This window comes from Chionomys nivalis, chromosome 3 (genome assembly GCF_950005125.1).
Source record: "Chionomys nivalis chromosome 3, mChiNiv1.1, whole genome shotgun sequence".
NCBI lineage: Eukaryota > Metazoa > Chordata > Mammalia > Rodentia > Cricetidae > Chionomys > Chionomys nivalis.
In genome coordinates this window covers 71,553,994-71,579,816 of record NC_080088.1, presented here as the reverse complement: position 1 = coordinate 71,579,816, position 25,823 = coordinate 71,553,994, and the positions used below count along the sequence as shown (strand labels likewise).

The window sequence follows — 25,823 nt, the reverse complement described above, 5'->3', positions numbered from 1 at the left end:
TAATTCTGTGTTTATCAAGTGATTGTAGCTGCTGAGCCTCGTTCTCCACGGCTCTGCAATAACTCCGCCCTCCGGAACTCATCTCCCAGAAGAGGAAAAGCCTCACCATGCGTCTGTGAATGGCAGCACTTACATTCAGCGTATTTCTGGAGTTGGTCAAATTCTTCTGAGGAGAGAGAGACCCATCGTCCTTCACTCATCTTTCAGCTGAGCGTGATTGCCCGAGGCCAGGGGTGGAGTTCTGTTCACCAGGGAGAAGCCAAGGCCCAGCTCAGCTTCTGGCTCATTGCAGATAGACGGTGGACCAGGCCTTCTGAAGACTTCTGGGCACTCAAGTGTTGATGATGACAGTGCTGGGTCGCTCTCGGCAGCTGACAAAGACTTCTGCTACTCCTTGAGCAACATCGTCATGCTGTGGTCCAGGCCAATCCCGAAATCCTGGCAATTCCTGAATGAAAGTAGACAAGCCATTGTGAATAAGATGCTGGGGGTGGCAGGTGGGGAGGGGGGAGGGGGGAATCCCAGCGCCGTCTCTGTTGAAAGTGGGCAATGAGTCGGTGTTTCCTGAGGGTGTAGTCTCTTCAGGGAGGGCTGAGAAGGAAATAAAAGCCAGCACATGGCAGCCCCGCTCCACTGTCCCGTTGAATGGTGAGGGGAAACTGGCCCATGTCATAGGCTGGCCATACTTCTCACACTGGGGCTATTAGTCCAAGAGGCACAAAATGAAAATGCTTCCAGCTGTTAGATGCCCCCAGAATCCTCCTGGAACAGGAGCCTATGCAGCTGGCTTGCAAGGGGAGCCTTCCACCTTCGTTGATGTCCAGTGTACAGCTTATAACTGCGCACTGGCGGGCCACTGTGGAAATTCAAATCAGCCCCAGGCAAGCCACCTGTTGTACATGAGCAGGTCTCAGTGGCACTAAGAGGCTTTTAGGGGAGGTCCTGTCAGCCTCGAGGTACAGGTTCCAGGGCAAGGGGAGATGGGGGACAAGGACACTGAGGCCTTTCCCTTTGAACCTTTTGTAGTCCAGTAGGTTTCACTAAGCCAGTTTTGTGAGTGGCAAAATGAACACAGTGGGCCAGGAGCAGGATCTAAAGAACGAGGCAGATTAGGGTGTAAAGGGAGAATGTCGGAAACGCAAGTGTTCTCACGGCAGTAAGTTACGTCTCATGAGACTTTTCTTTAAGTTATATCCACATGTGCACACTGCACATATCAGACTATTTTATTCTGGGTCAAGGATAGAAACAAGTTGGAAAACCTTCGGTGTGATGGGAAGGTATGGAAAGAAACTGGTTCTAATATTAGGAAAGGATAAAGCTGAGGGCTAATGCCGTATGGTCTACTCCGGGGCTAACTTCAAGGCCGGTCTGAGGAGGCCCAAGTGTGTTAGCAATACAGGAAGGAGGTCCCAAAAGGGAGATACATGTAAGACTCCCTACTCTAGTATGTAGTCATGGCTGGTGCAGGCCTGCTCCGGAGAGCTGAACTATCCCACCGGACTGACAGTCTACCGCCATAAGATAGGACGGTGGTATGAGGTGGCCAGGGGCTGTGCTGCCTGCATCTCTGGACTCATTCACAGTGATCTTTCTCTTCTAAGAAGGCAGTCTGGATTCGTTTTCAACATCTGCTCCTCTGAAGTTCACAAATTCAAAACCCACAGGTCCTTCCCAATCCCTCTGAGCTCCGTTCTCTTGGGGTGCATCCAGTTTCCTGGCAGCAAGCCCTCATCTCGAATCTCACATGTCTTCCTGAGAGCTGCTGCCCTTAGACTCCTTCATCTTCCTTTGCCAGCTCTGAGCACTGTTGTGTCTCCTCGGCCTGCCTCCATTCCCTACGGAACTTCATTCCTGCATGGCTTCAATGACTCCCTAGCACCGAGCCGATCTGCAGTCTGGATCTCAATGTCCAGAGATCTTCATATCCTGTACTGGGCTATGACTCCTCAACTATCTCTTAGATGTTCCGAATTACCTCAGGCCAGCACCTGCCAGTGCCTTCCTCCTGCTTCTCAGCCATACTGCCATCACTCGGAAGAGTCAGGGAGCAGACCATAGGCTGAGGCCCAGCCTAAACTCTCCACCTTCCCTCCTATTCAATCCAACCAGCAGTCCCAGCCTGTGCTGTCTGTCCCATGCTCCCTCCTCCCTACCACAGTCCTCTCTGGAACCCAGGGTCTGTCATCTCCTCCTGCTGCTCCTCCCCTCACCAATGACTGCTCCCTTTCCTCCTCTGCTCTGCTCTTGCCCGTGGTCAGCCAGATCACAGCTCTCCTGCTAATAAAATCCTTCAGTGTGTTCTATTGCCTACACACGAATCTTTTCTGTGACCTCTGGAGACTCTAGTCCCCAATGGGCAGTCAAAAGCAAGCAATGGCTTTTAAAATCCTGCTAGTGAGCTGAACAATTACCACCGCTTCCCTTAAAGGAGGCTCATTTGATACTGTGTCATGTGCTTTAACACGTGACCTAATCTGTACTCATATTGCATGTATGTTAAGGACAGTTATAGTGGAACTCAAACAGTCTAGCTTTCATATCGCATTAGCTCAGTACATCGCACACTTATCTGTAGTGAAGACTATAAAGAAATAATCTACCACGTGTCAGTCATAGGCAAGCATAGCACACACAAGCATGCACATAATACTCTGTCAATAGAGACGAGCAATGGCTGTGTTCTAGGGCGGGCACTTAAGAAACCGACCCATGCCATCCAGCTCTGGGTCTGCAAAGTGATGAGATCATCTAAGACCTGAGTTCTCAGAACTGGTCCCCATAACACATGACTGTGTTGCTGGCTCTATTTAATATATGAGGAAAAGGAAGCTAAGTGCTTAGTGAATCGGGTGAAAACAAACCAAACAAAAAGCAGGAACCACCAACGCGTTTGCTGAAGAATGCTTCTGGAAGCCTTATGTGGTAGTCCCTGCCTACGATCCCAGGATCCAGAGGCTAAGGCAGGAGTGTGAGTGTGAGGTTAAAATCTGCCTCAAACAACACAAAACAGAAAACAAAGCAATAGCTCTGTGGCTTCGTTACTCTACACACCTCGGAGGCCCAGCATTCTAAGAAGATGCGGAGCCACACAGCAACTTAGAACAATGCTGACTGCAAGATCAGAAGGCAGTGACCAGGTGATGGTGGTGCCATGCCTTTAGTTCCAGCACTCAGGCAGATCTCTGTGAGTTCGAGGCCAGCCTGGTCTACAAGATCTGGTTCCAGGATAGGCTCCAAAGCTACAGAGAAAAGATGTCCTGAAAAAAAAAATCAGAAGGCAAGGCTCTGGGTTCTGGGTTCTGCCTTTTATTGATTATTTGACAAATTTCTAGATGATTTTCTCAATTCTGGAATTTTTTTCCTGTTTGAAAAGAAGGATACAACTGGGGAAAAATGTATCAGATGTTATGATTTGATTAATATACATATAATCCCCTTTCTCCAGTACAATTCCTGCAATGCAGCCATATTCAACAAAAATGACTGTTCTCATTTTAGATATGAAAGTTGGGGTGAATGCTGGGAGAGGGAAGGGTTAACTGGGGAGGGCTAAGCAGGAGACCATTTGCTGTGAGTCCTGAGGGTGAACTGGAAGGAGAGAACCAACACTCAGTTGCCCTCATGGCTTCCGCCCATGCACATACACATAATCAACAACAAAAAAAAATGTAAAAAATAAAAATAAAAGCAAGTTTGAATGAAGGTATCTTTCATAGTGAATAATACTGTTCCCAGAAGTCACAGGTTATTAGGCAGTAGCTAGTTCCAGGTGTGGGATGCCAATTCCTTATGCATTATTGGTCAGGGAGGCCACAGGAGCCCCCACGACAATTTAGGCCATTGTTGTCCCTCTCGGTTGCCTGCCAAAACTAGATAGTAACGTCCCATTTCTGAAGTCACCGTGTACTTTGGTTGCAGGACATAAAGAAAGCAATCTAGAATTGAGTCAGTGGTGTGTGTCAGTCAGTCTGTCTGTGTGTTACTTTTTTATATTTATTTATTTTATTATGTATACAATATTCTGTCTGCATGTATGCCCGTAGTCCAGAAGAGGGCACCAGACCTCATTACAGATGGTTGTGAGCCACCATGGGTTGCTAGGAATTGAACTCAGGACCTTTGGAAGAGTAGGCAATGCTCTTAACCGCTGAGCCATCTCTCCAGCCCTGTGGGTTGCTTTTATTGGTTAATGAATAAAGCTGTTTCGGTCAATGACTTAGCAGAATAGGGCAAGGTGGGAGTTCCAAGCAGATGGAGGAAGAGAGAGTAGGCGGAGTGGAGAGAAGCCATGTAGCCACCACAGGAGACAGACACTCTGCCAGAGCCCAAACTTTGCTATAGGCCATGACCTCATGGTGATCCACAGATTAATAGAGATGGGTTAATTTAAGATATAAGAGCTAGCTAGAAATACACTTAAGCTATTGTTCAAACAGTATTGCAAATAATATAGTTTCTGTGTGATTATTTTCGAAGTCTGGGCATCCGGGAAACAAATGAGCAGCCTCTGACTACAAGCCAGGAGCATCTTCTCTGTTGGAGAGCATCCATAGTGCCAGTAGGTGCTATGCAGGCCTCTATGGGAGAATTGTCATCAAATGTTCTACCTTCTTGTGGACTACACAAACACCATGGTGGACAAGATGTGGTCAACGATACAAGAGTGGCACAACTAGTATGGACAGAAGTAACACTTGCTGATTAGATTTTAGGCCTGTTCCACAAGAGAAGATTCATGCCCAGTATTATAAACCTGATCAAAAGCCCATGCTGGGAAGGCCACATTTTCTAGTAGAGAACCTCTTTCTGTGGTTTTGTTGAATTACCATGTTATCAAACTACCTTCTAAATATTTATGTTTATAGCCATAAGTCAGTGCTAGATGAAGGGACTATTGGCAGTTAATGTCTGCTGGGGGAGCGAGAGCCATTTTCTTCATTGGTGTCTTTCCTGGCATGTTGCCCATGCTCCAGGAACTAACCCTTTGCCTTTGTCATTCAAGCAACTCTAGGTCCAATGGTCACAGAAAGTAGCCATGAAAGTAAGAGGGAGACTTGTCGGCACGCAGGGCATCAAAGGACATAAGGAGAGATACGACAGGGTAATCCGATCAAATTGCACTATGTAAAGGTGTGAAGTTGTCAGTGAAAAAAATATATGAAAGAAAGGTTTTCACTCTGTTTCAGATACAGCGCTTAGCAAGATGGCCTAAGGATCAGCTGACAGCAGCTGGGAGAAGATTCTGAGTGTGCCTCAGGTTTCTGAACTTGATCTCATTCTGCCCCAGGTTACTGTAATCTGGTAACTACTCATCAAAATTTTATCCACTGGTTTCAGCACCTGGTGGTGACACTTGACTAGATGATTTTGAGGATAATGGCTTTATAATTTAATCATTCATTTTGTATTAATCAAGAGTTTATAGTAGGAAGAGCCTTCCCCAATTATTTGTCATCATCTATAGCAGCAGATGTAGGAATTTATTTATATCAGTGCACACAGGATTTTTCATATACTGTGTAGTAATATATACCAATGCACACAGTATTTACATATACTATATAGCAATATATTAGTATGAATAAATTACTATATAAATACATTTCTGTAAGTAGTAAATGATTATATATTAAGTCAAAATGCACAATGAATTAGAATATAATAATTTTAATTATAGTCATAGGTTCTTATTTCACTCCTTGGGTTCTTTTGTTTGGATTCTCAGAATGTCCCAGATCTGAACAGTAGAAGCTCATTCCAAGTGGTTTCTGTTTTGTAAACATATATCTGCATTATTTGAGTACACTTTTAGTTTCTGGTGCTATTAAACTTTTCTAGTTCATCTTGATTTCATCAGTCCTAGTTCTCCATGGAACCTGACTCCTTTACATGAAGGACATTTGAAGGGGAGGTTTGGACAGTAAGGTGTGTCATAGTTTCTCTGGTGTATCAAAGGCAGAGCTAGTGAATACTTGCAGGTCTGCCTATTTGTCTATCTGTCTTGGTTATTTTTTTAAAAATCATCTTGAGACAAGTTATAGTTATCCAGAAAGGTAATCTCCATTAAGAAAATGTAGACCAGATTGGCCTACAGACAGGCCTGTGGGGCATTTTCTTGATTAATAATTGATGAGGGAGGACTTAGCTCACTGTAGCCTGTACTGCCCCTAGGCTGAAGGTCCTAGGTTTTATAGGAAAGCCCGCTGAGCAAACCGTGGGAAGCAAGCCAGTAAGCAGCTCTCCTCCATAACCTCTGCTTCAGTTCCTGACTCCAGGTTCCTACTTTGAGTTCCTTCCCTGACTTCCCCAAGTGATGGAGAGGGACCCAAAAGTTGTAAGATGAAATAACCCTTTCCTTCCCAGGCTGCTTTTGGTCATGGTGTTTCATCATAGCAACAGAAACCCTGACTAAGACAGAAATTGGGACCGATTTATGGGGTATCTGACCATGTTGTTTTTGGGAAGACCATGGAAGGATTTGGAACTTTGACATGGAAAGCCACTGAGGAGTGTCTAGGACTTAATGAGCTATTGCGGGAGCATGGAGGATAGGAACATGGAAAGAGATGAAGATGAATTAGGCAAGGCTTGTGAAGATCCAGAGGGAAGCAAGACTCTATCAGGGTCACTCATGTGCTTAAAAAAATTCTTAATTTTATCTTATGTGTTTGTGTGTTTTGCCTGGATGTATGTCTGTGCACCCTGTACATTCAGTGCCCAGGGAGGCCAGGAGAGGCCAATGGTTTTGATCAATCAGAGTTGAAGAATCAGCTATGATGGACAAGAAGCCAGCACGACTGAAGTAAAATCTTTGCTTCAGTGGAAGAATTGCTAACTCGCTAGCTGGGGCTGAGAAATCAGCTGTGGTTAAGAAGAGATCAGTTTCATTAAGGAGGAATCTTCTGGGAATATTTCCTCAGGACCAGCACACAGACACTATGGTACAAGGTAGCCATGGCTGTATCTCATCCTGGCAGCCAAACTTGGTAATATGTTAGAATGAGCCAGGAGGTGTTGTTTTTGAAGGCAGGAAGGGGTCACGGAGAACAGCTGAGGGCTTTGTGCTGCGTGGCAGGGCTGGAGTCCCTGAAGAGAGGCCAAGAGAGACCATTGGTGAAGGTGCGGCCTCAAATGCAGTGGAAATCCCAGATTACTGGAGATACTAGTCCTGTAGAATGACTGCCAAGGATGGCATCAGCTATGGAGTGGGGCGAATTTGAGCCTGAGAAAAGCTATGTATGCTCTGAAGGGCAGAGCTGGAGAGGTGGAGCTGCTCAGGCCCTTGGGAGCCCGGAGGTTCATGAGTGGTTCCCAGGTGTCAAGCACTGAACCTTTTTAAAAATTATTTTTATTGAGCTATACATTTTCTCCCACTCCCCCTCCTTTCCGTCTCCCCTTCTATCCTCTCTCCTGCCCACCACGCCCCCAATTTACTCAATAGATCTTGTTTTTTTCTTCTTTTTAAGTGGATCCATGTATGTCTCCCTTAGGGTCCTCTTTGTTGTCTAGGTTCTCTGGGGTTCTGGACTGTAGGCTGGCTATCCTTTGCTTCATGTCTAATATCTGCTAATAAGTGAGTATGTACTATATTCGTCTTTCTGGGTCTAGGTTACCTCACTTGGTATATTTTTTTTTCTAGGATTTTCTTAATAGGTACCACATACCAAAATTAAATCAAGGCCAGATAAGCAAATTAAATAGACTTATAAACTCCAAGGAAGTAGAAACAGTTATCAAAAATCTTCTAACAAAAAAAGTCCAGGGCCAGATGGTTTCAGTGCAAAATTCTACAAGAACTACAAAGAAGAACTAGTACCAATACTCCTCAAGTTGTTCCATATAACTGAAACAGAAGGAACATTGCCAAACTCTTTTTACAAAACTACACTTACCCTGATACCCAAGCCACACAAAGACACAACTAAGAAAAAGAATTACAGACCAATCTCCTTCATGAACATTGATGCAAAAATACTCAGTAAAATACTGGCAAATAAAATCTAAGAACACATCAGAAAAATCATCCACCATGACCAAGTAGGCTTCATCCCAGAGAGGGAGGGATGGTTCAACATACAAAAATCTATTAATGCAATCCACCGTATAAACAAACTGAAAGAAAAAAACTACATGATCATCTCATTAGATGCTGAAAGATAATAAAGGTCTTGGAGAGAGCAAGAAACACACATAAACATATTAAAGGCAATTTACAGCAAGCCAACAGCCAGCATCAAACTAAATGGAGAGAAACTCAAAGTGATCAAATCAGGAACAAGACAAAGATTGTCCACTCTCTCCATATCTACTCAACATAGTATTTGAAGTTCTAGCTAGAGCAATAATACAACAAAAGGAGATCAAGGGGATACAAATTGGAAAGGAAGAAGTTAAACTTTCACTATTGGCTGATGAGTTTATAGTATACATAAGTGACCCCAAAAATTCTACCAGGGAACTCCTACAGCTGATAAACACCTTCAGTAATGTATCAGGACACAAGAATAACTAAGAAGAGACCATCTGTATATCATCCCCTATACACAGATGATAAATAGGCTGAGAAAGAAATCAGAGAAACATCACCCTTTATAATAGCCACAAATAACATAAAATATCTTGGGGTAACTTTAACCAAACAAGTAAAAGACCTGTATGACAAGAACCTTAAATCTTTGAAAAAAGAAAGTGAAGAAGACATCAGAAAATGACCTCCCATGTATTTAAATAGTAGGATTAATATAGTAAAAATGGCAATCTTACCAAAAACAATCTATAGATTCATTGCAATACACATCAAAAGCCCAGCAAAATTCTTCACAGATCTCAAAAGCATAGTACCCAGCTTCATATGGAAAACCAAAAAACCCAGGATAGCCAAAACAATCCTGTAAATAAAGGAACTTCTGGGGGCATCATTATCCCTGACTTCAAACTCTACTACAGAGTAATGAAAACAGATTGGTATTGGCATAAAAACAGACAAGAGGAACAATTGAATTGAATCAAGGACCTGGATATCAATCCACACAGCTACAAATACCTGATTTTTGACAAAGAAACTAAAATTATACACGGAAAAAAAGAAAGCATCTTCAACAAATGTTCCTGGCATAACTGGATGTCGACACGTAGAAGAATGAAAATCGATCCTTATCTATTGCCATGCACAAAACTCAAGTCCAAATGGATCAAAGATCTCAACATAAAACCAACCACACTGAACCTCATAGAAGAGAAAGTAGAAAGTAGCTTTGAACGCATTGGCACAGGAGACCACTTCCTAAATATAACCCCAGTAGCACAGTCACTGAGAGCAACGATTAATAAATGGGACCACCTGAAACTGAGAAGCTTCTGTAAAGCAAAGAACATGGTCAACACAAAATGGCAGCCTACAGAATGGGAAAAAATCTTCACCAACCCTACATCTGACAAAGGATTGATTTCCAAAATATACAAAGAACTCAAGAAACTAGACACCAAAATAACAAACAATCCGATTTAAAAATGGGGTATAGATCTAAACAGGGAACTCTCAATAGATGAATTTCAAATGGCTGAAAGACACTCCAGGAAATGATCAACATCCATAATCATCAGAGAAATGCAAATAAAAACAACTCTGAGATTCTATCTTATACCTGTCAGAATGACCAATATAAAAAAACACCGATGATAGCTTATGCTGGAGAAGATGGAGAGTAAGTCGAACACTCCTCCATTGCTGGTGGCAGTGAAAACTTGTACAGCCACTTTGGAAATCAACAATGCAGTTTCTCAGAAAATTAACAATCAATCAACCTCAAGACCCAGCAATACAACTTTTGGGCATATACCCAAAGAATGCTAAATCATACTACAAGGAAGTGTGCTCAACTATGTTCATAGTAGCATTATTCATAATATCCAGAACCTGGAAACAACCTAGATGCACCTCAACTGAAGAACAGATCAGGAAAATGTGGTACATTTACACAATGGAATACTACTCAATGGTAAAAAAGAATGACATCTTGAAATTTGCAAGCAAATGGATGGAACTAGAAAAAGCACCGAGCTTTTTATACTGTTGAAATTTTGCTTTGCTTTGATTAGATTACATCTGTGCCTTGGTTCTCCCCTCCTGGCATAACAAATATGTAATTTATTTTTGACTTTTGACAGGAGCTCACAGTTAAGAGACTTTGTATTTTTAAAGAGGTTTTTTTTCTTAAATATTAAAGAAGCTGAACTTTGAAAGACTATAGGACTTTTAAGATTAGACTATGGTTTATGTTGTAAGACTGATATTAATATGAGATCTTGGGGGTTATGGTTTAATAGTAATATACTGGCATGTAACACTGACAAGGGGCTAATTGTCCTTCTTATTCTGTGGTGAACTTGGCACAAGCTAGAGTTATATGTGAAGGGAACCTCAACTGAGAAAAAGCCACTGGTGTGTGGGCTAGCCTGTGGGGACATTTTCTTGTGTTTCTTAAGTTGCCTAAGAAAGCAAGCAGAGCAAACCATGAGGGGCAAATCATTAAGCAGCTCTGCCTCCAGAATCTTGCCTTGCATTCCTGCCCTGACTTGATCGCCTCAGTGACGGAGTGTGACCTGAGAATTTAAGATGCAATAAACTCTGTTTTCCCTAAGTTGTTCTTGGTGGTGGTTTATCACAGCAATAGAAACTTCAATGAAGACACCCTCTGCCTGTCTCTCCCCAAAGTTCACACTCAGGCCTCCAACTCTGGTTCCACACTATCCTTTACATTTTAGCTTTCTTTCATCCCAGATTTTAAAACTTTTCCCAACAAGATTTGTTTCCATGATCTAAAATATACTGATTTTTTTTTTTTTTTTTAGTTTAAAACAGAGGCAATATATCCGGAATCGCTAGGTAACATGATTTATCTACAGTTCTTTTATTTTCAGTGAACCAGATGTCAAAAATACTGCTTTCCAAAGGGTTCTGATGAAATCTGTCCTGTAGCAGCCTTTCTTTTAGGCTACCAACCAGCTCCCAAATCATTACACAGAGACTTATTATTAGTTATGAAAGTTTGGCCTTAGCTTAGGCTTGTTTCTTTCTAGCTCTTATAACTTATTTTAATCTGTGTCTCTTCATCTAAGTTTTTCCTTGGGGATTTTTACCTGTCTTTCATTCTGTATGTTTTACTCTGTATCTGGCTAGCTGGTGGTTGCCTGGCTGGATGGCCCCAGGTATCTCCCTCTCTTTCTCCCTTCCCCTCTCCTGCTTTCCTCTCTTCTGAGCTTAGAATCCTCCTCCTACTTATTTTCTCTGTCTGCCATCCCCACCCATCCCTCCTTTGCCTAGCTATTGGCCACTGAGCTTTTTATTAGACCAATCAGGTATCTTAGGCAGGCAAGTTAAAACAACAACACATCTTTACTTGTTAAATAAATGCAGTATAAACAAATGTACCACATTTTTGTCTAGTTAGAGTGATATTCTGCAACATTGTCCAATTCCCATTACTTTCTGTTTGTCTTTGTCATTGAGAGTTTCATTCCCATGGAATCTTCTTTAGGTGGGTTCCAAGGGTCAAACTGTACATAAAGCACATGTGGAGGAGTCTGGAGCCCCAACTCTGCTGACTCTGTTCCACTCCTTTCTTTCTTATCCAGTTACCACCTGTTCTTAAATGTTCCTCTTTTATTTATCTTTTGTAGGTTTTATTTTGCACAAGAGAGCAATTGCAAGGTGCCTTATATCCCACATTATAAATCATTTGCATGCTGTTTTTACACAACAGTGTATCCCATGAATGGCCCCAGATCTCTTCACAAAGAGCCTCCTCTTTTAGGATCTGTGTGACTGCAATACTCTAGCATAGTCTTGCCTAAAACTCTTTAGAGGATCTTTAACTTCCAGGACAAAGAACCAGCTTTGGAGTTCCAGAAGTTTCTTCACCTATGAGTGAAGCTCCTTGATCCTTTCATCTGTATGTTCCAGGCAAATCCACCTTCTGTTACTCCCTGCCCTAGCAAAATGCCAATCGTACAATTGTACCCTAACAAGTGTTAGTGACTGACAGACTGGTCAGGACTTTCTTTGCTATTCTTGAAACACCTTTTTAATCACATTTTTCCCACAGCAGACCAGTACCCACCTGCCCAGTCAGTCCCAGATTAAAAGGCCACTTAATCTCTAGAGTTTTTTTAAAAAGCCTTTTCATCCAATTTGCCTGCTCTCCCAGTTGTGCTCCATGGACCACTGTGTTTCTAATTTTCAGGGGCTCAAGGGTTTGTATGGAGACACATGGCCAAATAGCTAGTTATCAGCCAGGCTGCATACAGAGCAATGCAGACATGTGCAGAGAATTACAGGACTGTATTCTCTGTATGCTGCGAATACCATTGGTTAATAAAGAAGCTGTATTGGGCCTGTGATAGGGTAGAACAGAGCTAGGCAGGGAAAACTAAACTGAATGCTGTGAGAAAGGGGTGGAGTCAAGGAGAAGCCATGGAGTCACTTTCAGAGACAGACAAGCTGGAGTGAGCCTCGTGGTAAAATATAAAATACTGGAAATGGGTCAATACTATATATAAGAGCTAGCTAGCAATACACTTAAGTGATTAGCCAAGCAGTGATTTAAATAATATATTTTCTGTGTGATTATTTCAGGAGTCTAGGCAGCCAGGAAAACTAGCAAGCGGCTTCCTACAAAAACTTTATTACGGGACTGGGTGGGACAGAATCCTTCATACTACAGAAGGAGGCTCACATGTTTGGATGAGTGCTGAAGGAGCCAATGCCCTGTGTGAGGTGAAGACAAGCTTGTTGTAATAACAAGGGTTCATGTCCTTGCTCTTCTTACTCCATTACAGCTCAGAACCCTGCTGCACAGTGAGAGGTGTATCCCTGTTTGTTCTTCATTTCTATTGGGGAAAGTTCGGTCCAGAGACACGGCTTGACTCTCGGATGGGTCCCACAGGATGGCACCCTCTGCCTTCTGCCCTGTGATAGGTGATCACTAGTTCATAATGGGCAACTTTTTCTCCATCAGTTCACATTCCTCTGTCAGCACCAACCCAATAATTTCTCATCGAGGCTGTTTTCTGTATAAGCAGTCTTCCCTGACAGAATAAAATGTAGTAGCATTTTCTAAATAAAACTCAGATTGGATATTGTCTGACTTGGGAGGGAGTAATATTTTATGTCATTGAAGCTATACCGCATTGAACAGTTGTTTCCCTAGGCCTCGGTTTCCTTGTCCATAAAACGAGGGGGTGGAAATAATGGTTTCTAACTCATATTTCAGCTCTGCAATTTTGTATACTGGTTCAAACTCTGTTTGTTCTGTACAGACGTCAGCATGGGATTTATAAGTCAAAAGGAGATGGCAATTCAGTGTGTATTGAATTGTACCCCAGGTCTTTCTATTCATTCAAATGAATCAGCCATACCCAGTTACTCAGGAACAAACACCTCCTCATCTCTCTTTCGCTCTCCTGAAAACATCACTGCATGAGGATGACGTCGCTTTGGGGGAGCTCATTTATGTGCATCTGATGACTTAAAATGAAGCCACAATGAGCCCATTTTTATAAGGAAAAATGATTAGAGAGATAAACATTTTTCTCTCAGACTTGGGACAAGGCCACATTTTGATGGTCACCTCCATTTTCACTTTTATTCCTGCCCTCCTTCCCTCCCTCCCTCCCTCCCTCCCTCCCTCCCTTCCTCCCTCCCTCCCTCCCTTCTTTCTTTCCTCCCTCCCTCCTTCCCTCCCTCCCTCCCTCCCACCCTCCCTCCCTCCCTCCCTCCCTCCCTCCCTCCCTTCCTTCCTTTCCTTTCCTTTTAGAAGATTCATTGGGTATATAGTGCTCTGCTTGCATGTATGCTTGCACACCAGAAGAGGGCACCAGATCTCATTACAGATCACTGTGAATCTCCATGTGGTTGCTGGGAATTGAACTCAGGACCTCTGGAAGAGCAGCCAGTGCTCTTAACCGCTGAGCCACCTCTCCAGCTCTATTTCTGCTATTTATTCATCAACCTTGACTCCTACCTGGCTGTCTTAGTTAGATTTTCTATTGTTGTAATAAAATACCATGACCAAAATAAATTTGGGGAAGAAAGGGTTTGTTCCATTTTACAGTTTGTAATCTAGGAAAGTCAGGGAAGGAATTCAAGACTGGAACCTGGAAGCAGGTTTTGATGTAAAGGCCATGGAGGAGTGCTGCTTACTGACTTGTTCCCCAAGTTTGCTCAGCCTGTTTTCATATAGTACCCAGGATCACCAGCACAGAGCAGTCTCCACCCACAGTGAGCTGGGCCCTCCCACATTGGTCATCAATCAAGAAAATGCCCCACAGGCTTGCCTACAGACTAATCTCAATTGAGATTCCCTCTTCCAAAATGACTATAGCTTGAGTCAAATTGACAGAAAAACTGGCTAGCGTATTAGCTATTCAATTCAAATACTATACTAAGAAGTTCCATTAAAATGCTTAGTCCAGGCTGGGAATAACATCTTTGTCCTTCAATAGCACCAGGAGCTTTTCTGCATTACATTGCCTATCACACTGGATGAACTTGAACAAATATCTCTCCTACAGGAGTCTGAATTCCTGCAGGGAAGAAAAAAAAAGAAATCTTCAGTCCACTTCTAGCTCTGGTTACAAGATTTCAGGAGGTTCAGATCTTGATCATTTAAAAAATGGTCCTCAACTTCTTTTAAATGAGATGATTTGCATAGAACAAGAGCTCTTACCGTATCTACTTGTATCTATTTGCATCTCTCCATAGAGAGAATAAAATGATAAAGAATTGAGGAAAAACAGAAGACACAAGTTGGCGTAAAATTGCTTATAATTTCATTAGGAGTTGCTGATCTCATAATAAAAATATGCACTAACACACAGTTTTATACTAAAATAATGACCTATAAACTTATAGGACATCAGGGCTCTAAGCTACAACTTGCAAACATAACTTAGTTATTTGTTATGCTTACTTGATAGTATGTGTTAAGTAGTTAAGGTGCTTGATTCAACAATGAGTTGCCACTATGTAATAATCTGCTATAGTGGTATCTCCCACAAACCACGTTTCCTGATATCTTAGGGTCTTTTCAGTTCATTTCACTGAAGTTTAGACTGTGCCTGTGACCCACTTTAACCACAAGGATGCAGTAGAAACAACACTGTGACTATCAGATTGAAACTTCGACCACAGCCAGTGGCTTCTATTTCTGTCTTATTGAGATGACCAAACTGCCCTTGTAGAAGCTCAGCCACATAGGGCTGGAGATACTTCACAGAGACCACCAGCGAAGACAGGGACAGAGTGAGCCTTACCATCACACAGTGAGCCAAGAAACCCAGAAGATGATGAAGTCCAAAGACCCCAATCAGAGAGTTCACCGAGTCACAACAGCCATCTTAGCCATGAGCTGAGTGTGCCAGACAAGAAGTCCCCTTAAATTTTACAGCCTTAATAAAAACTGCATGGAAAAAAGACAGCTGGCTCCTGCTAAACCTCATCTGCATTTCCAGTGCATATGATTATGCAGATTAATAATAAAGTGATTGTAGAGCCGCCATGTTTTGGACTGGTAGCTACACAGTCACAGAACCAAGTAGCTCTATTAAGTACTTCTGGGTGCAACTTTCACATGTATCTGCTTGGCATGAATTTGCATTGTTGATCTCCAACTGCAACTTGTTTGTGTCTTAAAACCTAGTAGCTGGGAAATTACAGGCTAAAAATAGCCTCGATGCAAATATCACTACTTTCAATAGGGTTAACAGAATAGGAGTCACCGACCAAATGATAGCTATGAAGTCCAATGAACTATAAAATTCCGAATTTAAAAGCAGCCACAAGAATATCTGAAAACCACAAACAACTCAAAACAGAACAGACACTGAAATGATACCAGCACAGTCTCCCCCAGGTCACAGGGTTCTAGGCATCTGTCAGTGTGGGGGCAGAAGCTCTGGAGCCTTCAGAGGCAGCTTGACTTCAGGGATAATTGAATTAGAGCCACCAGGGAACCAAGTAATGAGCTAATTTGAGTTCATGAATAACAAATATGAATAATATCTAAGAATTTATTTAGTAGAGTACCAGCATGGAGCCCTCACACACACACACACACACACACACATTAAAAGTTTGGAATTACGTGCTACTCACAAAAATCCAGAGTGGACTCCAGTCGAGGGGAGCATGAGCCAAACTGCCCAGGTGCAGGGTGGGGATTCTAGGGATGGGCTGGTACCCAGGACAGTTTTGGGTTTTTGTGGGGCCTGAGTTGAGACTGCTGCTCCAGGGGCTGTCATTGGGACAGTGTACAGCCCCGAGGCATCACAGTTTAAGGGCTTGCCAGTCATTTATTTGTGCCCCTGTCTAATAAATCATTTGAACAACAAATGGTAACAGCAGCAAGCCCCATTACCAGCACATGGCAATCCGACTTTCTCACCGTCTGTAATGGTCACCAAGCCCTGCAAGGAAGCTATTTTTATGCCTGTTTTGCAAGCTGTAGAGACAGGCGCAGTGTTCCCCCACTAGTAAGTGACACAACTGGTTTTGAAGCTCAGTCTGTTTAGTTTCAAAGCTCACCATCTCTCCTTTTCGCCTCTGGGTGAACATGTTTTGGGTACCTAAGCAACTGGCCCTGTGCAAGGTGCGGAGGCCATTCACAAAGCCGTGTTCAGAGATACAGCAATGTCATCCCCAAATGGTAAGACAGACCAGAGGCCAAACCACAGCATGTTCCCAGAGGTCGATTAGTAAAAGAGAAAAACGATATCACACATGAACACAAAAGTGGAGTAAAATGCAAAACACGCAGGAGGTTGGTGGGCAAAACACGAGCTACCAACAACCTTTTGTTCTTGTCCTGGTGGGGAACCCTAGAGGGATGTTCACTTGGTTTCGGTATGGGACCCTGTTGTGGGATATTATTTTAACTGGGCAAAGATGTGTTACCTTTGTTTATGCTGTGGACCATTACTTTAACCGTGTAAAGCTGTGTTACTTTTGCTTATGCTGCATCTGCTTAATTATGTAAAGATGTGTTGCCTTTGTTTCCCCTTGCCTACCTAAGGCAACTGATTGGACTAATAAAGAGCCGAATGGCCAATAGTGAGGCAGGAGAAAGGATGGGTAGGGTTGGCAGGGAGAGCAAATAAAGGAGGAGAAATCTAGGCTCGAGAGGAGAAGAGGAAAGAATGAAGAAGATGCCCAGGGCAAGAAGCCAGGCAGGCACCACCAGCCAGACATGAGAAGCAGCGAAAGTAAGATATACAGAAAGAAAGAAAAGTAAAAATCCCCAAGGCAAACAATAGATAAAGAGAAATAGGTTTGTTTAAGTTGAAAGAGCTAGCCAGAATGAGCCTAAGCTAGGCCAAATATTCGAAACTAATAATAACTCTCTGTGCTGTGATTTGGGAGCTGGTGACCCCAGAGAAAAAGCGTGGTACAGGTCCCTGCAGAGAAATGCTGAAGAATAGTTATGCACAGCAGTAGGAAGGTCCGATTCCAGACTCTAGGGCCGAGGGGCTCCTGGGAAAGGATCGTGAATGGAAGCCTCCTTCAGAAAGTTCTCATGTCAGGAAGGTTCTTCTCTAGAGTCATATCTGGTGTCTAGGAGACTTGTGTCCAAAGCATGAAGCACAAGTCTGACCTTGGAGCTAGAGACACCAGACATCAGTTGGCTCTCAATTGTGTGATCTGAAACAAGTTATTCATAATTTGAAGATAGGCACAGCAATAATATTGACGTATGCTTTACATAGCTGCTCTGAGCATTGTTCTCACAGAGCTTCTGCTTGTCAAAGCAAGTTTTGCATTAATGGTTCCTAAAGTGTGGTCCCCACACCCATGACAACAGCACTGCCTGGAAACACATTGGAAAAGAGAATTATTGGAACTTAAAGGCCTTGAGAAGTTCAGCGTGTCTCAGCAACATGCTGTCTAGAAACACTGCCTTCTACCGGTGCAAGGGGCATGGCTAAGAGGAAAAAGCTGGAATGCCTGGAGCTAGTGCTTCTCACAAGGCCTCTGGGTAGACAGAGTCTGGGTCTCTCATGTCAATCATGTTTTCTCAACAGAGGAAAACATTACTGGAATGGGTTTCTAGACACCCAGAAACCTGTCATTGTGCCATGCTTCTAAAATTCTCACTATGACTTGTGTTCCCTACAGAAATTTCCTTTATCTCCTATTCTACCCTTGTTTTTTAATACCCCTTTTGTGACACTTTGTGACAAATATGTCATGTAGGGAGGGCACAGAATAGATGGCATCAGTTTCTTACTACAAAGTAAATGGACAAGAAACAAACAGAAAGTCCCTAGAAGGCCCGAATAACGACAGCTCTATCAATGCTGGCAGCTCATTCAGACACAAGAAATAGAACTGTTCAGGAAGAAACATCAGAAAATCTCTGGCCCTAAAGCCCGAGGCTTGAGTCAGTAGAAAAGGAGATGAGGTTGTAAAAGCAGCTGGTAGCATGGTGGTAGTAGCAGCAAGGCAATGGGGTAGCTGGGTCTTAGTGGTGATCACACCAGAACAGCAGTCGTCACATCTGGTACAGTCTTCAAGGCTACATGAGCGCCACAGCTCAGGGGGAGTTACAGCGTCTCCATCACCACTCTCCACTTTTGGGGACCCCTTGTGTTCCTCCGTTTCCCTTCTGCCTTCTTGACCTTCTGTTGTCTACATTCCTCTTCCTTTTCTCCTCTAGTTTCAATTCCTCACATCAATACAAGCAACAACCATTTATCTAGCCTACCAGATCTATATTAATGTGATCACCAGGGCAATATTCTCAGGTATTATCAGAGCACCTTGTAGACAGCCACACCATCAGTCAAACCCACTTCTGCCTGGACAAGAAGCAGCTTGCATCCTCCAGCACCCGTACTGTTTCTCGGATCTAGAGAAGTTATGAATGGCTTCCTTAGAGTGTGCACTGTGTGGGGATGGATCTTCTGGCACGTTATAGAAGCCCAAGGTTTAGTTTACAAAAGGAGAGGTGTTTCTTCCGCCAGCAACATGGTAGAACCAACAACGTTGTAATGGGCACGCATGCAGTGATTATTCAGCACCATGGACAAGAACACTCAGGGGCGCACCCACCTGACTTCTACTTCAGATGTTATGTTCTTGTGTGGCCCAGTCTAGACCAGTAGTTCTCAACCCGCGAGTCATGACCCTTTCAGGGTTGCATTTCAGATATCCTGCATATCGGATATTTATACTACAATTCATAACAGTAACAAAATTATAGCTACGAAGTAGCAATGAAATAAATATTTTTTAAGTTTATTTATTTTTACTTTTTATGTGCATTTGTGTTTTTGCCTACATGTATGTCTGTGTAAGGGTACTGGATCCCATGGAACTGGAGTTACAGACAGTTGTGAGTTGCCATGTGGGTGCTGGGAATTGAATCCAGGTCCTCTGGAAGAGCAGCCAGTGCTCTTAAACTCCGAACAATCTTTCCAACCCACAACAAAATAATTTTATGGTTGGGTTCAGCACAACATGAGGAACTGTATTAAAAAGGGTTGAAGCATTAGAAAGGTTGGGACCCACTGGTCTAGGTACTTAGAATCCAGTATGAGCAAACAGACTGTCCTAACCAGTTTGCATATTGTATTTGGTTGAGTGTCTCTGAAAGAGACCCGAGTTGCTCGTTTTAAAGATGGGAAATTTGAAGCCCATCGTACTGGTGTCATCTTATAGTCCCAGAATTTGAAAAGTTGAGTCAGGAAAATCATGTTCAAGTCTAGCCCAGGCTTTGTAGTGATCTCCAGGCTAACTTGGGTTAAACATTAAGACCTTATCTCTAAAAACAAAACCAAAAAATAAACAAATAAGAAGAAAGCAAAAATAATTACCGCTTTATGTCATGCAGCTGTTAATCAATGGATCCAAGACTCAAAATTCCATGTGCTCTGACTCTGGAAGATGCTCTTTGGCTATGTCATAAGAAAATAAACCTTTAATCCCAGCACTAGGGAGGCAGAGGCAGGCGAATCTCTGGGAGTTTGAGGCCAGCCTGGTCTACAAGAGCTAGTTCCAGGACAGGTACCAAAGCTACCGAGAAACCCTGTCTCGAAAAACCAAAAAAAAAAAAAATATATATATATATATATATGTATACACACACACACACACACACACACACATATATATATATATATATATAATAGGGTCACTGATGTCACATGGCAGTGCTTAACAGGAGACAGCCATCAAGAAAATTCAAACATATTAATAAGAATTTTAAATATTGCCATGAGAATAAAGTATAAAATAAAAAATGTTTCTCAGGAGACTTGTGAATTTTCCATTCAAAACCACAGATTCAAGTGCAAAGGAAGAACACATTTACCTTCCAGCAAACTAGAGAGGATGCTATTTTGTCCTGCAGCCTTTGGGTTTAATTTTAAGTTCCGAGATTCAGTATCTAAAGTGGAGTTAAGCAGTTACTTGCATTCTCTCAAGTTCCTCTCAGTCATGGCAAAGAGTGAGATAAAGAATATTTAAAATACCTTTCAATCTCCATCTAGAACATTAGACATGGTGTTGATGCCACCATCTCAGGTTAGGAATGCCACTCATTTTTATACTTTATATTCATATATACTCTACTTCATTGAACAGAGACATGACAAGATGCTACTGCCACCTATCCAATTGTTAACAATTAAAAAATAGACAATACTTTTGTTGGCAAGAAAGTAAGAAACCACAGCTTTACTGCTGCTGATGTGGAGCTAAATTATCCAAATAGCACATCCTGATGTGGGATGTCGTTCTGTATGCTGCAAATATGTGTTGCTTTTATTAGCTGAGGAATAAAGCTGATTTGGCCTATGGCAAAGTAAAATATAGCTAGGCAGGAAATTCAAGCAGAAAGACAGGGAAAAAGAAGGCAGAGTCAGGGAGACTCCAGCAGCCTCCAAAGGAGTAAGATGCTGGAGCATTACCAGTAAGCTACGGGACACAAGGTGATACACAGATGATTAGAAATGGGTTAATTTAAATGCAAAAGCTAGCCAGTAATAAGCCCGAGCCATCAATCAAGCAATTATAATTAATATTGAGCCTCTAAATGATTATTCTGTAAATGACTGTTGGGACTGGTGGGCAGGAGAGAAACTAGTCCAGTTGAACCAGATGGGACAGAGAAAAGACTTCCAGCTATATTCAGCATACAATGTGGGATATTCGAGTTTCCATATAGAGCCTGAAAAAGCTTTAAAAAGGAGGGGGTTTCTGGAATGCTTACATGAAGCTGAGGAGAGCCTCCTGGCTGTGTCTCTAATGCAGGCCATGATGCAGAGATGCTGCAGTATTTGGGCTTGAGCACAGCATGACAAATTCCTGCTGTGGTACACAGAGGCATCTCCAAGACATACAATGTGCTACATGGAAAATTTAGCTTTTACTCATGCAGATAAAAAAGTTTATGGGCAGCTTGTTACAAGCTGCTTGGTGGCAGCATGGAGTCACTGGTTCCCGGAGTTGGGTCAGTGAACATGGCTCCCAGAGATGGCGGTAAACATACCCCCACCATATTGGAAAGCCAAATAGGGCAGAGCCAACAGCCAAAGCTGCCACTTTGGTTCTAGTCACATCCATGATTACAGATACACAATAAATCAAATTCAGACAAAAAGGAACCTCTAAATAAGTTATAGTATGTTTAGAAATGTACATAGGCTTGAGAGAGAGAGAGAGAAATAGAGAGAGAGGAAAAAGAATAGACACAGTCATAGATTAAAAGAATAATCTAAACATAATAAAATAAGGTCCTTGAAAAAGGACTAGAATAATAAAATATTACATTAAGCCACATAAAGTTGGATAACATACAGGGAGTCTGGATTGTGTATACTATTGCGTTTTCTTTAAATTTTTTGACTGTTGAGATAACAACAGAGAGACTTTTGATTGTAGGAACTGCTAAGATAAACCATCATAAAGGTATTTTGACTTCAAAATTTGTGCCTAAGAAAATGGAAAAGAGGTTCTGTGCCAGGCGGTGGTGGCACACACCTTTTATCCCAGAATTTGGGAAGCAGAGGCAGGAAGATCTCTGTGAGTTCAAGGTCAGCCTGGTCTATAAGAGCTATTTCCAGAACAGGCACCAAAGTTACAGAGAGAAACCCTGTAAGAGAGACAGACAGAGAGAGAGAGAGAGAGAGAGAGAGAGAGAGAGAGAGAGAGAGAGAAGAAAAAAAGGAAAGAGGTTTTGCTTTTGTTTCCACAGAAGACAAGAGGCTGTAAATTCCTTCCAGGTTAATGTGTTTTGATTGAGCAAGACCTCCTGAAAGGTCTCTGATGGAAACGATGGCCCAGGTTATCCAACACTCAGAACAGCTTCAAAGCTACTGGCTGAGATGGACCAACCACACAAAATACTCCAGGTAGGACCTGATCATAATTTAAAAATTTTTCAAGATCCCCATAAAATAATGAGTATCCCCAATCAGCAGGAAGTATAGTATAAAAAAACTATGCCCAAGTTACCAAAATATTATTTATGAATGTTTGCTTTCATGAAAAGGGGGTAGGTTATAAATAATTAATGGTCACAGGCAATCTCCTTCTAAAGAAAAAAGGGAGATATGATATAGAAATTATAAAAAGGTAGATTATTAAATATATTTTAATCCAAAAACAACTGTTAATCTAAAAATACTTTACATTGGTATGGATTTTGATTTATTGATTCAAATTTAGGGTCAATTTGTTATACTATATGTATATTTCTACTCTTGTTTAAGGTATTATGTTTATGCAGCTCATTTAAAAATGTAATGTACAGACATACAAGTTAATAATTATCTATGACAGTCAAACTTATAGTCATGTTATTTAGGTTTTCTACATATGCCAGATATATTTGCATATAACTATTTAACTATTAACTATTTGCAATAGTTAATCTTCAAAGACCTACAGAATATGGCATTTAAAATGTTTTAAGAACTTAGACTTTTCTCGACAGTGAGACATGTTTGCTCCTGGTATCACCAACTACTTCAAGAGGATATGGGTATCAAAGAAGTTCCTTATGGAGCTTGCGTTCAATGTGGCAAGGCTAGACATTTGGGCAAAAAACTGCTCTTGGCTGGACTGCTTGACAATATGCTATATAAACTAGACATGCAGGGCCCACAGAAAAATGACTGCTGAACTTGCCAAAACAAGGTGGGACAATGATTCAGGGTTCCTGCTTCATGAAAGAGTCTACCAGACATTCTGCAGGACACAGAAGAAAGCAACGGACAATTTTTCCAAAATAGGTGGAACAGTCCGTCAAATTTTCTGCTTCACTGAAAAATCTGTCAGATACTCTAGGCTTGTTGGCTGAAGATGGATGTCCCGATGTTACATAAGAACTTTCGGTGACTTTCCAGGCAGTCAGATATCTGTCATTTCTTCAGTTTTGAAAGTTGTTTATAATGCACTTCCTGGTTACTCAGGTAATAGTATATCCTTCTGAGGTCTTTGATGGAATTGAAGACTAGATCATTGTAATCATAGTTTTCCTTAGTTATGAAAAAAGATCAATTAAATATGAAATTTTAGACTCATAAATATAAGACAGATAATAGAGCTTTTCTTTAATTTTGACAAATAAAAACACACTAAATATTATTATAAGTATAATCTTGCTTGATACCTCTTGTTTTGTTATATATAATTTCACAATGTTAAAACCTCCCTTTTAAATTAAACAAAAAAGGGTAAATGATGTGGGATATCCTTTTGCATGCTGTAAATATGTGTTGCTTTTTTGGGTTGATAAATAAAGCTGCTTTGGCCAATGACAGGGCAGACTATAGCTAGTAGGAAAATCTAGGCAGAGAGACAGGGAGAAAGAAGGTGGAGTCAAGGAGACTCCAGAAGCTGCCAGAGAAGAAAGATGCCAGAGTTTCACTGGTAAGCCACAGGGCATCTGGTGATACTCAGATTACTAGAAATGGGTTAATTTAAATGTAAGAGCTAGCCAGTAATAAGCCTAAGTTATTGGTCAAGCAATTATTATTGATATTAAGCCTCCAAATGATTATTTTATAAGTAGCTGCAGGGAACAGTGGTCAGGAGAGAAGCTGGTCCAATGGAACTGGGAAGAACAGAGAAAGTCTCTGGCTACAGTCCTTCGTGTCTAAGACCACGCCCCCTCCAGGATGCTTGAATCAGTTGCTGACTGATATAAAGCTGTGTGGTATGTAGGTCTGGTTTCCTCTTCTCACTGGCAATAACACCACAGGATCACCCAGCTTCTCCCCTAGCCAAATCCTTCTGCCCTTTCTCTTTCATGGGAGGGGGGTAATATCGTGTGTGTGTGTGTGTGTGTGTGTGTGTGTGTGTACACGTTTACAAAGACTAGAGGCCAACACCAAGTGATTCCTCAATTCTCTCATTGAATCTGGAGTTCAACAATTCAGATGGTTTGACTAGCAAACCCATAGATTTTTCTGTCTCCACTTCCTTGGAGCTGGGATTACAGAGTTTGTTTGTTTTGTTTTCATGTGACTGATGGAATCCAAACTCATGTCCACATTCTTATACAGTAAGCATTTTACTGATAACCATCTTCCCGGCCCACCCAAGAGCATCCCTCAGTGAAATTAGTGTTGTTTTGTCTGGCAACCTCTATCTGAGGATTTGAGTATCAATCTCATCAAAACAACATGGAAACTAAAAAAAACCTCCACACATTTCTAAGGAAGTTCTTGCTTAAAAAGAAAATAAAAACACGGGAGCATTGTATATTGCTTTATAAGGTGTAAATTTTATTTACAGCCATGCTTAAAGGATACTTGAAGCCTTGAATACATTTCTTAGAAAACACCATAGGTCAAAAACAATCAACCATCCACTCACCTATCCAATCATCCACCCAACCACTTGAGAAACTACCCACTATCTGCCCACCCACCCATCACTGAAATGACAATATCCACAGACACAAATAAATCAAGCTTCCAACTCATGCGATAGGAAAAGAAATGCAAAAATCATCTAAATAAACTAAAAAAGACTGTTATGAACTCAGAAATAAATGAATTAGAGATAAAATAGAAACAAGGGACTGAAGAGATGACTCAGTGGTTAAGAGCATTGGCTACTCTTCCAGAGGATCCACATTCAATGACCAGCAACCCACATGACAGCTTGCAAATGTCTGTAACTCCAGTTTCAGGGGATCTGGTATCTTTACACAAACATACATGCAGGCAAAACACCAATGCTCATAAAATAAAAATAAACAAAAATTTTAAAAACAAAGTAAAAGAAAACAAAATAATTGGGAAGTAAATAAAACCCCCAAAGCTTCTTTTTTGTTGTTGCTGTTGGTGTTGTTCAATTACAAAAAACAAACAAACAAACAAAACGAAACAAAATGGTGTCATCAACAAAACCCATAGGTCAAGCTGAGTTTGGGAGAGAAAAACAAGGGGAGAGCGATGACATGGACAAGGCTTCACTGCCAGCAAGGTCAGCAGTGAAGCAAGAGACATAAAGAGAAATACAGGAGGTCTGATAATAATGAGAGAATTCTCTGTGCCATTTTATAGGAGTAGTGTTGGAAAAATAGATGAAATGAAAAATTCTCAAGAAAATGAAGAATATTCATTCGCAGGTTAAACAATTATTGTGTGTAATTAGGAATACTGATGTAAGCATATGTGTTATGTGTGCAGTTACATGTGAACAATGTGTATTATGACTTTTGTAATCGATGAATATTATTTGTGAAGGTGTATACTGCTTTTGGACCATGCAAGAACGCACACTCCAGCTAAATAAATGGATTGTTCTCTCC

General features: G+C 41.7%; 1 protein-coding gene across 3 annotated transcripts in view; it reads right to left on the bottom strand.

The window, feature by feature from the left end:
- Window positions 1–25,823, bottom strand: part of Dgkg (diacylglycerol kinase gamma) — a 212,595-nt gene that overhangs the window by 165,246 nt on the left and 21,526 nt on the right. For 2 of the 3 annotated variants that reach the window (XM_057764140.1, XM_057764141.1), the window contains exon 2: window positions 134–448. In XM_057764140.1, coding sequence (XP_057620123.1) covers window positions 134–200 — 67 coding nt within the window. In that variant the 5' untranslated portion in view covers window positions 201–448. Of the gene's footprint in view, window positions 1–133; window positions 449–25,823 lie in introns of those variants that run through there. The other variant, XM_057764142.1, reaches the window with a different exon arrangement.